Source organism: Ipomoea triloba, chromosome 1 (genome assembly GCF_003576645.1).
Source record: "Ipomoea triloba cultivar NCNSP0323 chromosome 1, ASM357664v1".
Lineage (NCBI taxonomy): Eukaryota > Viridiplantae > Streptophyta > Magnoliopsida > Solanales > Convolvulaceae > Ipomoea > Ipomoea triloba.
In genome coordinates, this window is record NC_044916.1 from 17,619,188 (window position 1) to 17,634,310 (window position 15,123).

Here is a 15,123-nt window from a genome sequence, read left to right on the forward strand (position 1 = left end):
TCTCAAATCTAAATAAATTTAAAATTTTAATATAAAATATTAATATTGGGCACCTATTTTTTGCGCAATGCGCATAAGAAAAACTAGTGGAGGGATAAATCTTGATGACTCAACTGATCATCAGAGACTAGATTTTTGCTCACTGCACACAAGACCCCCCCTGATTTGAGAGGTTACTCGCATAATATCGCTGGTGAGACTCGATCTTTGGTCTCTTGTGACAAATTTCACATCTGTAACCAGTTGAGTTGTCCATGCAAACCCTTCTCACTAGAAATAGGTGGTAACAAGTTAGGGTATGAACGCATAAAAGACAGACAGAATGAATGGAACAGACGGACATACTTTCTTGTTATATTATTTATGCAGAAATGATAAGATCACTGTTGGTTTATACTTTATACTATATAAGTCCCCAAATTCTTTATGGACACAATTTTTCCAGTGAAATGCAAGTTCAAGCTTCCCCTGCTATGTGAATCAGAAAGTGTAGGTGTTGTTTCAGAGATAAACCAGATAGACCAAAATATTATACAGCAGTGGCTTGGAGAAATCAAAACAGAAAAAGATTACAGCAAGCCTAACTCGTTAGAGAGCGTAAGTTGCACGTAAATATTCCACAATCTCTGCGCTCTCAAACATCTGCACCCCGGTATTTGGATCTTCTAAGTACGGAACCTAGGAAAATGCAAAGCAGATAATTATGTTTTTTGGTCTGACATTCTGTCATGGCATGGAGAACAGAAAAAAGTCTAACATGAACGAATTCTAGCAACGTTTTAATTATTAGCTAGATCAAAGAGGTCTCGTTGCGAGCATGTATTCTGAACCAAATTTTCTTCAATAAACAAAGTTTTATTTCATTTTCTTGGCATGATTGTTTAGCCTCCACTATAAATCTGAATAGAAAAGGACGGGAAGCTAGGGAAACGAGGGTAATACCTGGAAATGTCCGACTCTCTGGTACAATGACTGGCGTTTGGGGCTGCCACGAGCACAGCTGTAGAATAAATAAGATCTTTAAGAAGAATGTGGCAAATTGAAGAAGTAACTTCGACTCCTTCCACATTCATAGAACAACTATAAGAAAAAAGCTTGTACGTGATATAACAGCATCAAATCAAATGCTTCCCGATATCACAAGACACAAAGGCATCTATACAAGCATATTCAATCTGCTTTTCACTCAGCAACTCATTGTCCCACATGCTGAGTGTAATTTCCTTAGGCTTAACCAATGTTAATCCAAGTATCTCCTCTGTCAAACGGGCCAGCCCTGCATGGCGTGGCCAGCTTTCGCCTCCGTTTGCCTTCATGGCCAAGTGCCTAAGATCTGCAGTATTCACTACCTCCAATCCATAATCCCTCTCGAGTTTTGCAGCATCATCAGAGACACCAACACCGACAAAGATGTTACTGTCGTTTTTAAGGAAATCCCTGAGCGATTCAGGGATTTCAGGTGTGTGGATGAGCTGGAAAATCAAGCAGTTATTTGCAATGCAGAGCTGCAGCGTTGCGATAACGTTAGTGATTCCAGTATCTCTATTGGGACGCCATTCGATGTCAAGACCAACTACAACTTGGCTTCCACTTTTGCAGTAATGCTTCTCCATTTCGTGTACCCAGACATCAACCATGCGTGGCATGTTGGTTACCACGGTCTGGATAACATGGTCATGGAATTCTACTTCGTAGAAGCTGCAGCAGTAGCTGAGCAAGCGTTTTTGTATTGTCATGTTGACATTTCAAGGTGGAACGGAAAATTAGCGGTGCAGCAGAAAAGAAGGGCATGTGCTCTACAAAGCAGTAATGCAGTAGTACCAATTCAAATTCCCCAGTACAGCGGGTTTCCACTTATGGAAATTTGCCCCCACTTGTACTCTCTGGGGAATTAATATTTTTTGTTGAGTATATAGATGGAACTATGATTTTCCCTCCACAGAGCAAATTTATAGTCATAGTAGCACATATATACCTGTGAAGTATGTGAGGCAGCTCTAGTTCAACAAGTACTTCACGCACAATTTTACAAAACGGAGAAGGCTGAAACAAAAGGATTACATGTCAATCATGAAGGAGCGTTATAGATGTACAATATAAACAAAAATGGCTCAAAATGGATTCACATCAACTCAAATAGATATTATCTTTCGTCCAAGCAAGGAAGGTCTGACCTCATATGCCCATATCTCTAGAGGCTTTGGTGGAAGTTTAGATGGAGTATAGGAAGATCCCTGCAGAATCAGGAGGGTTAGCCTTTGCGAGAAAACTCGAGTAAAGAGTTTAAAGAGAGAAGTTATACCTTTCCCATTCTACCAATCATAGCAAAGCCTTCTGTTAAAGTCTGAAAGGTGAAAGCCAAAATTAAATATCGATACTCCTAATATATCCAATTAGTTTGACTAAATATTATGTTGCTTACAGTTAGCAGACCGAGAGACAGTAAAAGTGGGACCTGTCCATCACCTACACAAAGGATACCCCGGGAGCTAAGGTATGTAACATATCATAAACAGTGCAGACTGAGATGGAAAACAAATGAGAAGATAAAAAGTGACATCAAAAAAACCATCCAAAGGGTGTAAGATTATTCAGTTTACATGTCTATACTCAAATTCTTATCAAAATGTAACAATGTAATTTCTGGAAGGCACGCACGTGTACATACATATATGAATACACAAACATGCATATACATACATATTTATATAATCTACATCAATACACCATTTAAGGCGTATTAATTCATTATAAGACAAGTTAAACAAAACGAGGCCAAAAAGAAGCAAGCAGCACACTGCAGTGGCATACCATATTTTCCAACCAGGTACTTTATTATCTCATCTGATTCATACATTGCAACTCCAGTGTTTGGATCAACCTGTAAAGGGCACAACCTTACACACTCGTAAAACAATCCAAGAGGCAATGAGGATTGCCGTGATGCAAATAAAAGATATTGCAACATTCTTAAGATTCCTAAATGCACTGTTCAAGTCCATAGTTTTGACTTACCATATAAGGAAACTGTTGCTTTCCACCCATCTGAGCAACCTTAGGACGAAAATTTGGGCCATTTCTTGGGCAAGGATAGAACAAGACATCAAGATCCAAAATTGCAACAATTTCCCTTACCTATAGTAAATTATATGTGGTTGGCAGATAAGGAATTTTCCAATGAAATACCATAAACGCAACATCAGATCTATTTATCATTTAGAAAAGAGCAAATGATAAAACAATTCTAAAAGTAAAAGATAAAGAGAGGAGTGCCATGAAAGCAGACTGGAGTGACTTTATTCCATTAGATGCAATCTGCTATGAGAGCAAAACAATTACCTTTTTCTAACATAGTATTTTTGTAATCAGCAATTCTTCCTTATAGAAGGATTCATGGCTTCATTTCATGCAAACATATAAAGCAATTGAACACTACCTGAATCCAACATTTATGAGCATTTGACATTTCATTACAAGCAAGATGAAATCAACCATATCCAAGAGTAAATTCAATCTTCAATTCCATTTCTGAATGTGAAATTTCAATATTAAAAAAAACTATGCAGTCTATCATACTGATAGAAATATCTCCAGTTTCAGAATATTAAACTATGAGCAACACTCTAAGGTCATAAGAAGAAGAAGAAGAGAAATGTTTAGTGTTACCTTCCGACAAAAGGGGCAGCTGAATAAACATCCCGCAAAATCCATATTAGGCACATTAGTACAGAGCAAAAGATGGAGTCAGTCACAATTTATCCAATATCATATTTAAATGGTGAAAAAAAAAACACGGTATTAACTGAACAACTGAAGGTGTCAATGATTGATAATTTAATTTTAGAAGAAAATATAAATGAAATAAAAGAAACCTTTCAAATTCATATATCTCAATTGGTTTCTCAGGCCGAGGACCCAGTTTCGAAGTCTCTTTCACCGCGAAACCTGTTTGTAAGCATCTGATGTCAGTAATATATCAATCTAAACATGTTACAATACTCTGAACCTTACTCTGTAACACACTGCTTATCATAATCGACAAATAATTATTTGTAATAGTTTCATGTTAAGTTCCATAATATCAAAAGTTTACCCACAGTGTAACACCACAACCTTGACTTCAATCCATGGAATGTTAAAAGAAAAGTTCACTATTTTGCATTCTCTAAAATCAATAAGGAGCAATCCATCTTAGACGTGGATAAATTAATTGTGTTCTTCCAAGAGATTGCATCCTAAGATCTGACTTCAGTTTCATTTTTTAATACATTTTCAATGCAATTCCTTTTTTCTGTGCAGTTATCTACCACAAATTCATCCACAATGAAGGAAGACTGTTTGCATGTATTAAATCTTTTGGCTGAGTTTTGCTATACGCTCGCGCGCGCACACACTGAATAAGGTCTAAACCAGCAATTTCACCTTCCCAAAAAGTGTTGAAAATATATCCCAGATAAGTGGTATGAGTAGAGATATTAATAAGCAATAACTACCAGCAATTTCAAGTGCATACTGGTCAGGTGGTATCTCTTTCTTGTCCACAAAGGAGGCTGAATATCTGCACAAGTGTAGAAAGAATAGTTATGCAAATTTGTCCAGTATTTGCAGCTACTGATGAAATAAATATTACAAAAAATTAAAATAAAAAATCTTGTAAACCAACAAAGAAATAGTTAAATATTTGTGAAAATCACCCACAGTCCTGAACTGAGAAACTGACAGTACTAAGTTTAATCTGAGGCAGTGGATTTGGACTCTTAACTCTAGGCTTTTCGCTTCCTTTAGATTGCCAAAGAATATACATTGTATCTACTTTTGATCTCATCTTCCGTTTTCACACACAAACACTCATACATATAGACAGATAAATTAAAAATAACATTAGCTAGTGAAACTCAAATTGCCTTCATTATTTTTTGAGTTAACTCTTTGCACCAAAATGCCCTCATGCATCCTACTCATCTCAAGATATATCTTCTCCAATAATGCCTACAATCCTCCACAACAAATCCAAACCCCTTCCATTTGCTACCCAGAAGCATAAAAAATACATTTCACATACAATATGTAATTCCTTGTTCAATCAGTCCGAGTTGATTTCAGTCAACCCAAAAAAAAAAAAAATCCTTAATTTGAGATTAAATTAAGAGTAAAGTCATGTGAATAACTCGAAATGATGAAGGGTGTATAGAATGATGATTGGTACCCACCCAGAAACTAGAGCACCAGTGCCGAGTCGAAACAATAGCGCGAGAGAAGCTCCAAATATGTCCAACAACTTATCACCCCTCACGTTGAAAGGCTTGGGCTGCGGCGCCTTGAAATTGGGCGGCGCCGAAAACGAAGCCCCTGATTTCGTGCTCACGGAAGTGGAAACCGTGGGGTTTTCCGAAGATGCTCTAACCAAAAACACTCTGCTGCTCCGAGAGTTCGATACTGCTGCTTTCCGGGTCGAAAGTGGTCCTGCAACTGGGGTAGCGGCGAAATTCAGAGCTCCGTACATGGCTGCCTCTCCGGGGAAGCTCCGGCAAGAAACGGGTGGAAATTCCGGCGGCGGTGGTGCGCTTGGTGGGGTAGTTGAGTATGTGCGTGTGCAACAGGTAATTCCGTTAAAAAAATGCCTTCCTTCCATTTTATTTATACCCCAAAAAATAATTTTAATTAGCAAAAATCCACAACTAAAATGCATGGACTGAAAATTATTTTCCTATTATTATATGTAAAATAAAATAAAACAAAATTTTAAGATGTGAAATTATCAAAATACCCTTCAGCATTGCCCTTTTATTTATGAAAAATACAGACAATTATGTCAAATTATACTATGGACCAGGATCTACCTGCATTGTGTACCCTTGTTCAAAAATAATCTTTAAATTATGTACAAAAGTTGATACATTATATACGTGCAGTTAATAATTTTTGTAAATAAATTAAATGCACATAATATGATAATTTACTAACACATAAATTGTTAACTGTAGACACATAAAATGTTGGTTAACATGTTATATGTCTACAGTTAAGCTATTATGTACATCCAGTTAACCGTTTATGTGTCTGTAGTTTTTAAGTTATGTGTCTGTAATTAACATGTGATGTGCCTTCAATTTGTTAGCAAATTATTATGTGGCCACAGTCTAAAATGACGTCGTAAATTTTATAAGTTAGAATAATGTACCTTATGAATAAGAATAATGTACCTTATGTGTTAGATATGTCTTATAATAATGAAATTTTTGTATAAGCTAATATATTTTATGAGTTAGAATAATGTACATTATGAGTTATAAAAATATATATTGTTGCAATGGGTCATGTGAAAAAAAAAAAAATATTCTGCGAAACGATATTATGAGTTAGAATAATGTACATTATGAGCTATAAAAATATATATTGTTGCAATGGGTCACGTGAAAAAAAAAATATTATGCGAAACGATGTCTTTTTTGAACCGTGATCCATACAGCTATAATTATTGCAATTTGTTTACAAGTATAGAAACAATTAACTGCATGTACAAAAATGTGTTAACTGCAAACACATAATTTTTGAATTAGTCTTTACAATACAATATGAACCCTAGTATAACAATTCGACAAACGATTGTATAAAATTCTTTGAAGCCTCTTTCCAAAAAAGAAAGTGTTAGAATATTTTTATCATATCAAATAGCTGAAGAAATCTTTTAAAAGAATCTCTATAATTTCTTTAGACATGAACACACCAGAGTATATATGTTATATCATTCCTCTCTACTTGCCAGAAGCCCTGAAGGATCCTTCTTTCACTTCATCAAAAGGTTGCTATAGATTCCTCCAAACTGCATAAATATCAACACAGACACATATATCAGAATCAACTGATTTTTTCCAGAAAAATACAAATCCAACAAATGTCATCATCATCCAGTCCAAATAAATTTTGATTTTGATTAAACTCCAAAGACATAAGTACAAGAAGTTGTATGTAATCTCCTATTGAATCTTACTATATTGAACATGTAAGATTCCCACAAAATTTATTTAATCCTTTTTCAAGAATCTCATCATTTAGACAAGAATTCTCTTAAACTAAGTTGCATAAAAATAGAAAATTGGGCATAGGAAACATAGGACACGAAATGTGAGGGAAATGTTTGTTTTAAGAAATGCATTTAAAAAAAAAAAAAGGAAAAAGGATGTAAAATGTTGTATGAAGTTTCTTGGGAGGAAACTTGTTCGAAAAATAGAAACGTTCACCCTTAAGAATTTCCGTGCATCATAGATTTTATCTAGAAATGAAAAATTCATGTAAGTTTATTGAGAAGAAACATGTCTGAAATGCAAAAACATTTACTACTATTAAAAGTTTTGTGCATTATAGATTTTATCCCATTTAGAATTAGAAATGAGAAGTTATAACATATTTTTACAGTTCATTGAACAAATTCAATCATAAGATATTTGAGCTTCTTCAGAAGAAGAGCTTCTTCTGCAGAAGATTGCAGCATATCAAAAATGGCAAACCAAACTATAGTGAAAGAAATTTAATTGTGGATGCTATCATAACCTCAACCTACCTTTTGTTATATGTATCTTGTAATGCCAGCACCAGATGCTTCATGAGTCAACAGAATCTTTCCTGGGAACAAGAAGGCGGGCGATCATGAAGGTTTCAAGCTAAGGCATCATAGATAGTGGATTCCATTAATACCCATCAGAAAAAATTGATACTGGGAATAAGACAGTGAATATGTGCAGAAATCAAAGGAAAAATTATTAGTGTGGTGCATTTATTCTTGTAAGGTCTGAGGACTGAGTTCCATAGGAATTTAAATGCAAAGTGCAAAGAGTTTGAGTGCAGCTTTTGGTTGTGAAAAAGAGAAAATAGGAGAGTTGGAGACAGAGCAGACCATATCATCAGGGAATCAAGAATGGCCTCCCGAAAGGCAGTTACGTTGTTGTTTATGCAATCAAGCTAAGCTAGTTGGGAAAAACCTAACCATGGAGACTCAGCTCGGGACTTGTCCTCTCGACTGATGCCAAGCCAAGACAAGACTGAAGTGGACAGCAGACCTGCATAGAAGCAGTAAATCAACTCGGTGGAGCAGACAGTAAGTATACATACATCTCAGTTTCAAGCTAAGAAGAAAAAGATGGAAAAGTAGCAGAACTACTTCATTATATTCATCTAATTGAACTCAACATGCCTATGCCTGCCTTGCTTCAATTCAGAAGCTATTCCAAATTCGGTTTTGAAGCTAATGGGAATTCAAGTCTTCCCTTCCACTTGTGCTAACGCCTTTTTGGTGATAGACAGGCAGGTATATTGATCTCATAAAAATAAAGAAAACTAAAATTTTTCAATGTTTGGAATGGCAGAAATATAGACTTAGTAAGAATGTTCATGGACAATTAAGCAAATTGCAGGTCCAATATAATAAAGCAAGCTAAGGATAGGATGAATAAGTAATATATACATTAACAGACATTTTAATGAGAAAATAAAAATGCTTACCAAGTTAAGTTTGCAAATGGTTGCAGCAAGCAAAAGAAGCAGATATGAAATCCGAAATGAAAAAAACATTGCAAGCATAGAAACCCAAACAAACAAGCGTTTGATTTGCTCATTTCTTCCATGTGTAAACACAAATTTGAAAAGGGTTAGTTGTCCTGACCATGATTGTTTATACTCAGAAACATGTACATAAGTGAAGCCATACAAATGCAAGTTGAAGTGCAGATCAGAGAAGAGCTTGAGGTAACAAACATTATACGGAGTATTATTTAACAGATCCTTTCAGATGAAGTAAAATCATCTAAATGTATGCCAGCAGCAGTACAAGATGAAATTATCAATTCCAGTAGTCAATGTTTTTAAAATTTAAAAATTATTATCAAGTTTCAAAATCAAGCCTTAAGCTGCCAAAGAATTATTCAAAATGATATATATGTCCATTACCGATATCCTATGTTCAAGATTCAGTAAGAGTACATACCTTTTTTTAGTAAGCAACCAGTACCTACACTCGGCATTTTCCGAGATAAAACAACTGCAAAGCTTCCACCCCCAGCAAGCGCAAGCAAGACAACCAACAGATTGTTCTCTTGACGGACAGCTGTCTGACCTCCCTCCTGTCAACGTTCTTTGGCGGATCAAAAAATGCACAATAACAATATGGACTTTTGGATTCAAAGGGCGTAGATGTAGAAGAAGCATTTGATGAAGAAACAAAGCACATCAACTTATCTGTGAGCATTGGACTTGAAGGAGGAAGAAATGGTAGCAGCAGTTATTCAGATAAATTAGTTCCTAGAACGAATGCTGATATCGATCTCTTTGCCCTAACTGCTGATAGGGATGCGATTCAACTAAACCAGAGAAGCAGGAGCAATCACAAGAATACAAACTGCGGGCTGGCCTTACTTTGGATCAACATTGAACCTCAACACCAACAATGAAACTGATGCTGCTCCAAATAGCAAGCAATTTGACTTAAATGTCTTCAGTTGGAGCTGAGAAATGGAAGTCCAAACTATGAACTGAAATCTAATTTTCTCATTGAGTGGAAGCCAATTGTATTACTGATAGAAGAACCAGAGGATGTGGGAAATTGTAACACTATTAGATCAATATAACTTAATCCAAATTTACCTTCACTGATTAACTAATTAATGACAATCATCACTTTCACTTGTGCTAATGCCTTTTTGGTGATAGACAGGTATTTTGATCTCATAAATAAAGAAAACTAAAATTTTTGCAATGTTTGGGATGGCAGAAATATAGACTTAGTAAGAATGTTCATGGACAATTAAGCAAATTGCAGGTCCAATCAAGCAAGTAAGTAGCCCAAGCTAAGGCTGAATAAGTAATATATTTATTTAAACACATTTTAATCAGAAAATAAAAAAGCTTACCAATTCAAGTTTTGCAAATGGTTGCAGCAACAGAAGCAATAGACGAAACCCGAGGAAAGTGGAAATGAAGAAAACACTGCAAGCATAGAAACCCAAACAAACAAATAAGAGTTTGATTATATTGCTCATTTATTCCATGTGTAAAGGGGTTGTCCTGGCCGTGATTGTTTATACTCAGAAACATATACATTAGTGAAGCCATACAAATGCAAGTTGAAGTGTAGATCAGAGAAGGCTACATGAACAGCTTGAGGTAACAAACATTATTTAACAAAGTTAATAATCTAAATGTAGTATGCCAAAAGCAATATATAGCAGCAGTTCTACAAGATGAAATTATCTATTTCACAAATAAAACCATCAAAGTTGCAGTACTGACCAACTTTATTTCCACTGAAAACCCAGTCAATGTTTTTAAAATTTTAAAAATTATTAAGTTTTGGAATCAAGCCTTAAGTTGCCAAAGTATTCAAAATGATATGTCCATTACCGATATCCTATGTTCAAGATTCAGTAAGAGTACCCTTTTTCTAGCTGCATTTAAGAGATATATAATTCAAATGACAAAGGTACGACATTTGCAGCTTAGGATTGAGGCCCAAGTTAAGGGAAATATTTACAGGCTGTGCTTGAGAAAGCTCACGAAACTCTGGGAACGGTTCCAGCTTTCAGAGTTAGTAACCAAGAATTTGGAGCAACAAGGATACAGACTGCCTTACTTTGGAGCAACATTGAACCTCAACCCCAACAATGAAACTCATGCTGCACCAAATAGCAAGTAATTTGACTTAAATGTCTTCAATTGGAGCTGAGAAAGGGAAGTTCGAACTATGAACTGAAATCTAATTTTCTCATTTGAGTGGAAGCCAATTGTATAACTGAAGAACCAGAGGATGTGGGAAATTGTAATACTATTAGATCAATATAACTTAATCCAAATTTACCTTCAGTGATTAACTAATTAATGACAGACAACCTTAATCATGGGAAAATCTTTAATTTGCAGGTCAAATCACCTGAAGCTAGTGCCTTAAACGACGTCAGATAATTTGTCTATACACCAGAAACCTTCCTCAATAAGGCCATTGATCTTTCATCAGTTCATTCCTCTATGCCATTAAGAAGTTCGAGTCCTAAGGATTAAGCTAGTCATCAGTAAGCAAGAGCTAAAAGTGAAGATGAGATATTGTTTAACGACATTGTCCACCATCTTTAAAAGGAACAAAGCTCTAATAATGATCAGATCAATAGAAGCGATATTAATGATTGATGAGGAAGTTAACTCTAAGGATGGAAGCAAGTGCTGGATACCATACCTGAAATAGACTAGCCGGCCTATAGCTTTCTCATCTTGCTAATCTCCACATGGCCTTTAAAAATTACAAAGATAGTATAAATTAGCTAAAGGTTTCAAAGGTAAACGAAAGCCACCTTCTATTCTGCTTTATTGTCAGAGATCTACTGCAAGACCTAATTTTAGTTTATTTAAACACTCCAGCCAAAAATAAAGCATATAGAAATATCAAATTTACTGCACATTTATGCTACCTCCTTTTTTCGAATGAAAATTCTGCACCCAAAACAATAATATACCTCTAGTGCAGAGTAAACAGAAGTATAATTGGAATACTCAAATATTGAGTTCAGAAATGAAAACGACACCATTAAGCCATCACATCCAATAAGTTTAGATCTGATCAAACCCTCATCTGTATATAGCTTATTCCACAAGGTTGCAATATTTAAGAAGTCAAGATAAGGCACAAGCATGACATAAGAACATTAATGTGAACTCACAAAGCATAATTTTGATTGAAAGGGAAATAATAGTGATCACATGCATAGAAGAGTATATATTTTCAATTTCACATAGCTCTATAATCACAGGAAGAACTCATTTACTTTTAATGAACCAAGAGTTGCAGAACAGATTAAGACATTACTCTTTAAGGCTCCTTGGAAATCATTTTAATGCACAAACTTTGGCAAATACATTTTGTATGATCTAAATTCAAAAATAAAAATAAAAAAATGCACACACTTGCTAGTAAGAAAGGGAAAGACAGCACATCTATTAAAGAATAAAAGAGAGAACTGGGAACAGAAGAATATCAGTAACTTCAATTCACAGAATACCCAAAGAGGTTTATGATCTAAATTCAAAAATATTATTGAAAATTGTCACTCGTGTAAACCAATGATCATTGGCTCAAAAGAATTAGAAGTATAGAGAAGAGCTCAATATATGCAAAAAATGAACCTAGCTAATTTGGTCAATTTTAAGTCAAAAATTGAAAAACTGATTGACAAACCCTTCTTCATCAAATCCATCAAAATCGGCTGCCAAGAAATCAGAATCTACAATGGGCATCTCCAGACAATGAGAAGAAGAAGCAAAAGTGGTATCTTGAACACAAAACCTGGCATTCTTATTCTCAGTAACTTCCTTCATAGTAAAATCACTTACGATTGAAGGATTCAAAGCCATATCCCCACTCTCAGTGATTTCCTGCGGAGTAGAATCCGAAGTATTCAAAGCCGCCGTAACTTCCACCACCGGATCAGAACCCGCGTTTTCTTCTTCTCCTTTTTCTGTTTCTTCAGATGTTAACAGTTCGTTTCTTGATTCCTCCATGGCCAACAGCTTCTCCATCTCCGAAACATCACCAAACACGTATGGGTTTCCTGCAGGAGAGAAGACAACAGCAGCGATTCGAACTTCGGGGAAGAGGCGCCCGAGCTCCGCCGCCTTCTTGAACAACCCCTTGCGGCGCTTCGTGAAACAGACATTGCGGGCCTGCAAAGACTCGATTTTCTTGATCGCTATCTTCGCCTTACCTTTGCCCATCACAATTCTGTAGAAAATTATGTCAGTTGGTGATTCTTTGGAAAGCTAGCATTCAAATTTAATATAGCTACGCTGGAGGAATTAACGGTCATATGTAGGAATTAACGGGAAACTGGGAATAGGCTCAAAAGCGCCTGTGGCCTGTATATATATATCACGGCGCGGAGAGTAATTAACAGTCATGGCAGAGCAATTAATTTAAAATTTTGGAGGGATTTTAGACTTTCGGGCGAGGCGGCAAGGATTTAACGGTCATCTAGGCACTTTGGCAGAGCTGGTAATTTGGAGGAATTATTATTATTTTTAAAGTTCATTTAAGCATGTTTCTAGCAACTGTTAATATTGGATATTTTGGACTCCACTGCACATAAAAAAAATAATTTGCTACAACATGTCAAAAATGTCTAATTATATATATATATATATATATATATATATATATATATATATATATATATATATATATATATTAAGTTTGAGTGTCTCTTATTTTTTTTTATATCAAAGGGACGGGCAGACCCCAGTTGAAAAGGAAATAATATTTTTTTTTTGACAAGGAAAATCGCAATCACTAGCAAAGAATATGCTTCACGTAAATTTTGCCTTATGATCCTAACTGAATTAGTTTAAGTATTTGATTGCATTCTCCTAATATATTCAATGATTTATTTGATGATTATCCTTAACTTTTTCTAGTGCTTCAATAAATGCTAATGGAACTATCATTCAAAAAACATATATGGAGTATTGTACATCTAAATGTATAAAAAAATGTGTCATCTTGATCGATTTGCTTTTTATGTGTAGTTTGTAAATTATTACTGACGAGTTGATCATGTAATGATTGTGGGTTTCCTTTATTTGATAGCTAGATTAGTTTGGATAGAAGCATGTACTTTTATAAGCGTAATTCTTGATGGCTGAATATATATAATTATATATACCAAAAGAGGGATGCAAGCTAGGTACACATAATAGCACAATAATGTGTCTGCATCTGCATACATGTATGTATATTTGATTGCATATATACAGATCGAACACCTAAGCTGATCTGCTTCTTGTGGCCTGCTTGTTTTTAGAGAAATTTTTTCCAAGGCTAAGTATTTGTCGTGTTAAATTTATCATGAAAAATAGAATAAATGAATGTTTCTACTTTCTGACGGAATTTCATATTGATAAATGAAATAGAAAAAAATATAATAGGTGAAGAAAAGAAAGATGAGCGCGGTGCCTTAAAAGACAGTGAAATTTTAACAAGATTAAATGATCATGACTGAAAAATTCAATCTTGAATGGAAAATTTTAACAAAAGTTTTTTTTTTAAATCAGCATCTCTTAAAGGATACTCTTATTGCAAGCTGAAGTCTAAGCTAGGTGGGAAAAACCTAACCATGGAGACTCAGCTCGGGACTTATTCTCTCAACTGAAGCCAAGCCAAGACAAGACTGAAGTGGACAGATTAGGGACAGTCTTTGTCCTAAATTTGGGAAGATGACTGTCTTTATTTCCAAACAAAAGCACTCGATTAGGAGTGCAGACAAGTTGAGCCGAGCTCGAAGCGAGGTAAGGTCAAGTTCAAGTTTGAAATAGTTATATAGTATAGATTACAATTCTAATATATAGGGAAATTAAATAGAGGAAAAGAATTAGAAATTGCGATCACAATTGTATTATAACTTAGTTCTTACCCACCAACCAAAACACTCTTGTGACAATAAGCCTCATCAGGTTGCTCCAGGCCCGGCCCTGGGCAAGGGCGAGCTGGGCCCTTGCCCAGGGCCCATGCTTCAAAGGGGTCCACCACCTCTGGCTATCACATATATATATACTATTAGAGTTTCATATAAGTATGTTGAAAACAACAAATTCTTACTTAGCGTAGTTGGATGGATTTACGGTTATTATGCAGGAAGACACGGGGTTGAATCCCCAAATGCTGTACTCCATTTAATATTTTCATCCTACCTTTAGAAGCTAGATTTAGAGAAATTATATTATCTTTAGAAGCTAGATTTAGAGCAATTATATAGTATTAAAATTAAAATTGTAAGTTATGAAATTTATTTATATTTTTAAGTTGTAATTTTGTGATTTTTTTTACTTGTCTATAATTATATTTATAATATAGATTGATTTTTGCTTCATATTAAATTTTGAACCTATTTCAATTCGAGTAATTTAGTATTTATATTTAGAACGTGTTATTTTGTGAATTTTATAATGAGTTATATATATATATATATAACATATTTTGTGATTTAGTTATAAAATTTGTTTTAAAAGATTGTTTATGCTGTTATGACTTATCTAGTCAATGTAGTTTAGAAGCTTTATTGTGCGTCATTGTATTCAATTAATCTTTTAAAAAAA

General features: G+C 34.9%; 2 protein-coding genes across 2 annotated transcripts; both read right to left on the reverse strand.

Moving 5' to 3' along the window:
- Positions 1-323: 323 nt before the first annotated feature.
- On the reverse strand, positions 324-5,608 carry LOC116023304. Its single transcript, XM_031264510.1, has 12 exons — positions 5,211-5,608; positions 4,494-4,558; positions 3,873-3,945; positions 3,667-3,685; positions 3,016-3,135; positions 2,812-2,881; positions 2,423-2,466; positions 2,303-2,344; positions 2,175-2,234; positions 1,976-2,043; positions 943-1,000; positions 324-678 (listed from the first exon to the last, which is right to left on the reverse strand). Exons 1-12 carry the CDS (start codon positions 5,501-5,503, stop codon positions 589-591), a joined length of 1,002 nt encoding a protein of 333 aa, XP_031120370.1. The 5' UTR covers positions 5,504-5,608; the 3' UTR covers positions 324-588.
- A 6,578-nt stretch (positions 5,609-12,186) lies between these two features.
- LOC116008320 (agamous-like MADS-box protein AGL29) lies at positions 12,187-12,750 on the reverse strand. Its single transcript, XM_031248679.1, has one exon. The coding sequence runs from the start codon at positions 12,748-12,750 to the stop codon at positions 12,187-12,189; it is 564 nt and encodes a 187-aa protein (XP_031104539.1).
- Positions 12,751-15,123: the final 2,373 nt, after the last annotated feature.

Coding starts and splice junctions, on each gene's coding strand:
- LOC116023304 (XM_031264510.1), bottom strand. CDS start 5,503: ATGTACGGAGCTCTGAATTTCGCCGCTACCCCAGTTGCAGGACCACTT. Junction 2,467..2,811: donor GTACCTGGTTGGAAAATATG/GTATGCCACTGC, acceptor TCCTTTGTGTAG/GTGATGGACAGGTCCCACTT. Junction 1,001..1,975: donor CTGCCTCACATACTTCACAG/GTATATATGTGC, acceptor TTTATTCTACAG/CTGTGCTCGTGGCAGCCCCA.
- LOC116008320 (XM_031248679.1), bottom strand. CDS start 12,750: ATGGGCAAAGGTAAGGCGAAGATAGCGATCAAGAAAATCGAGTCTTTG.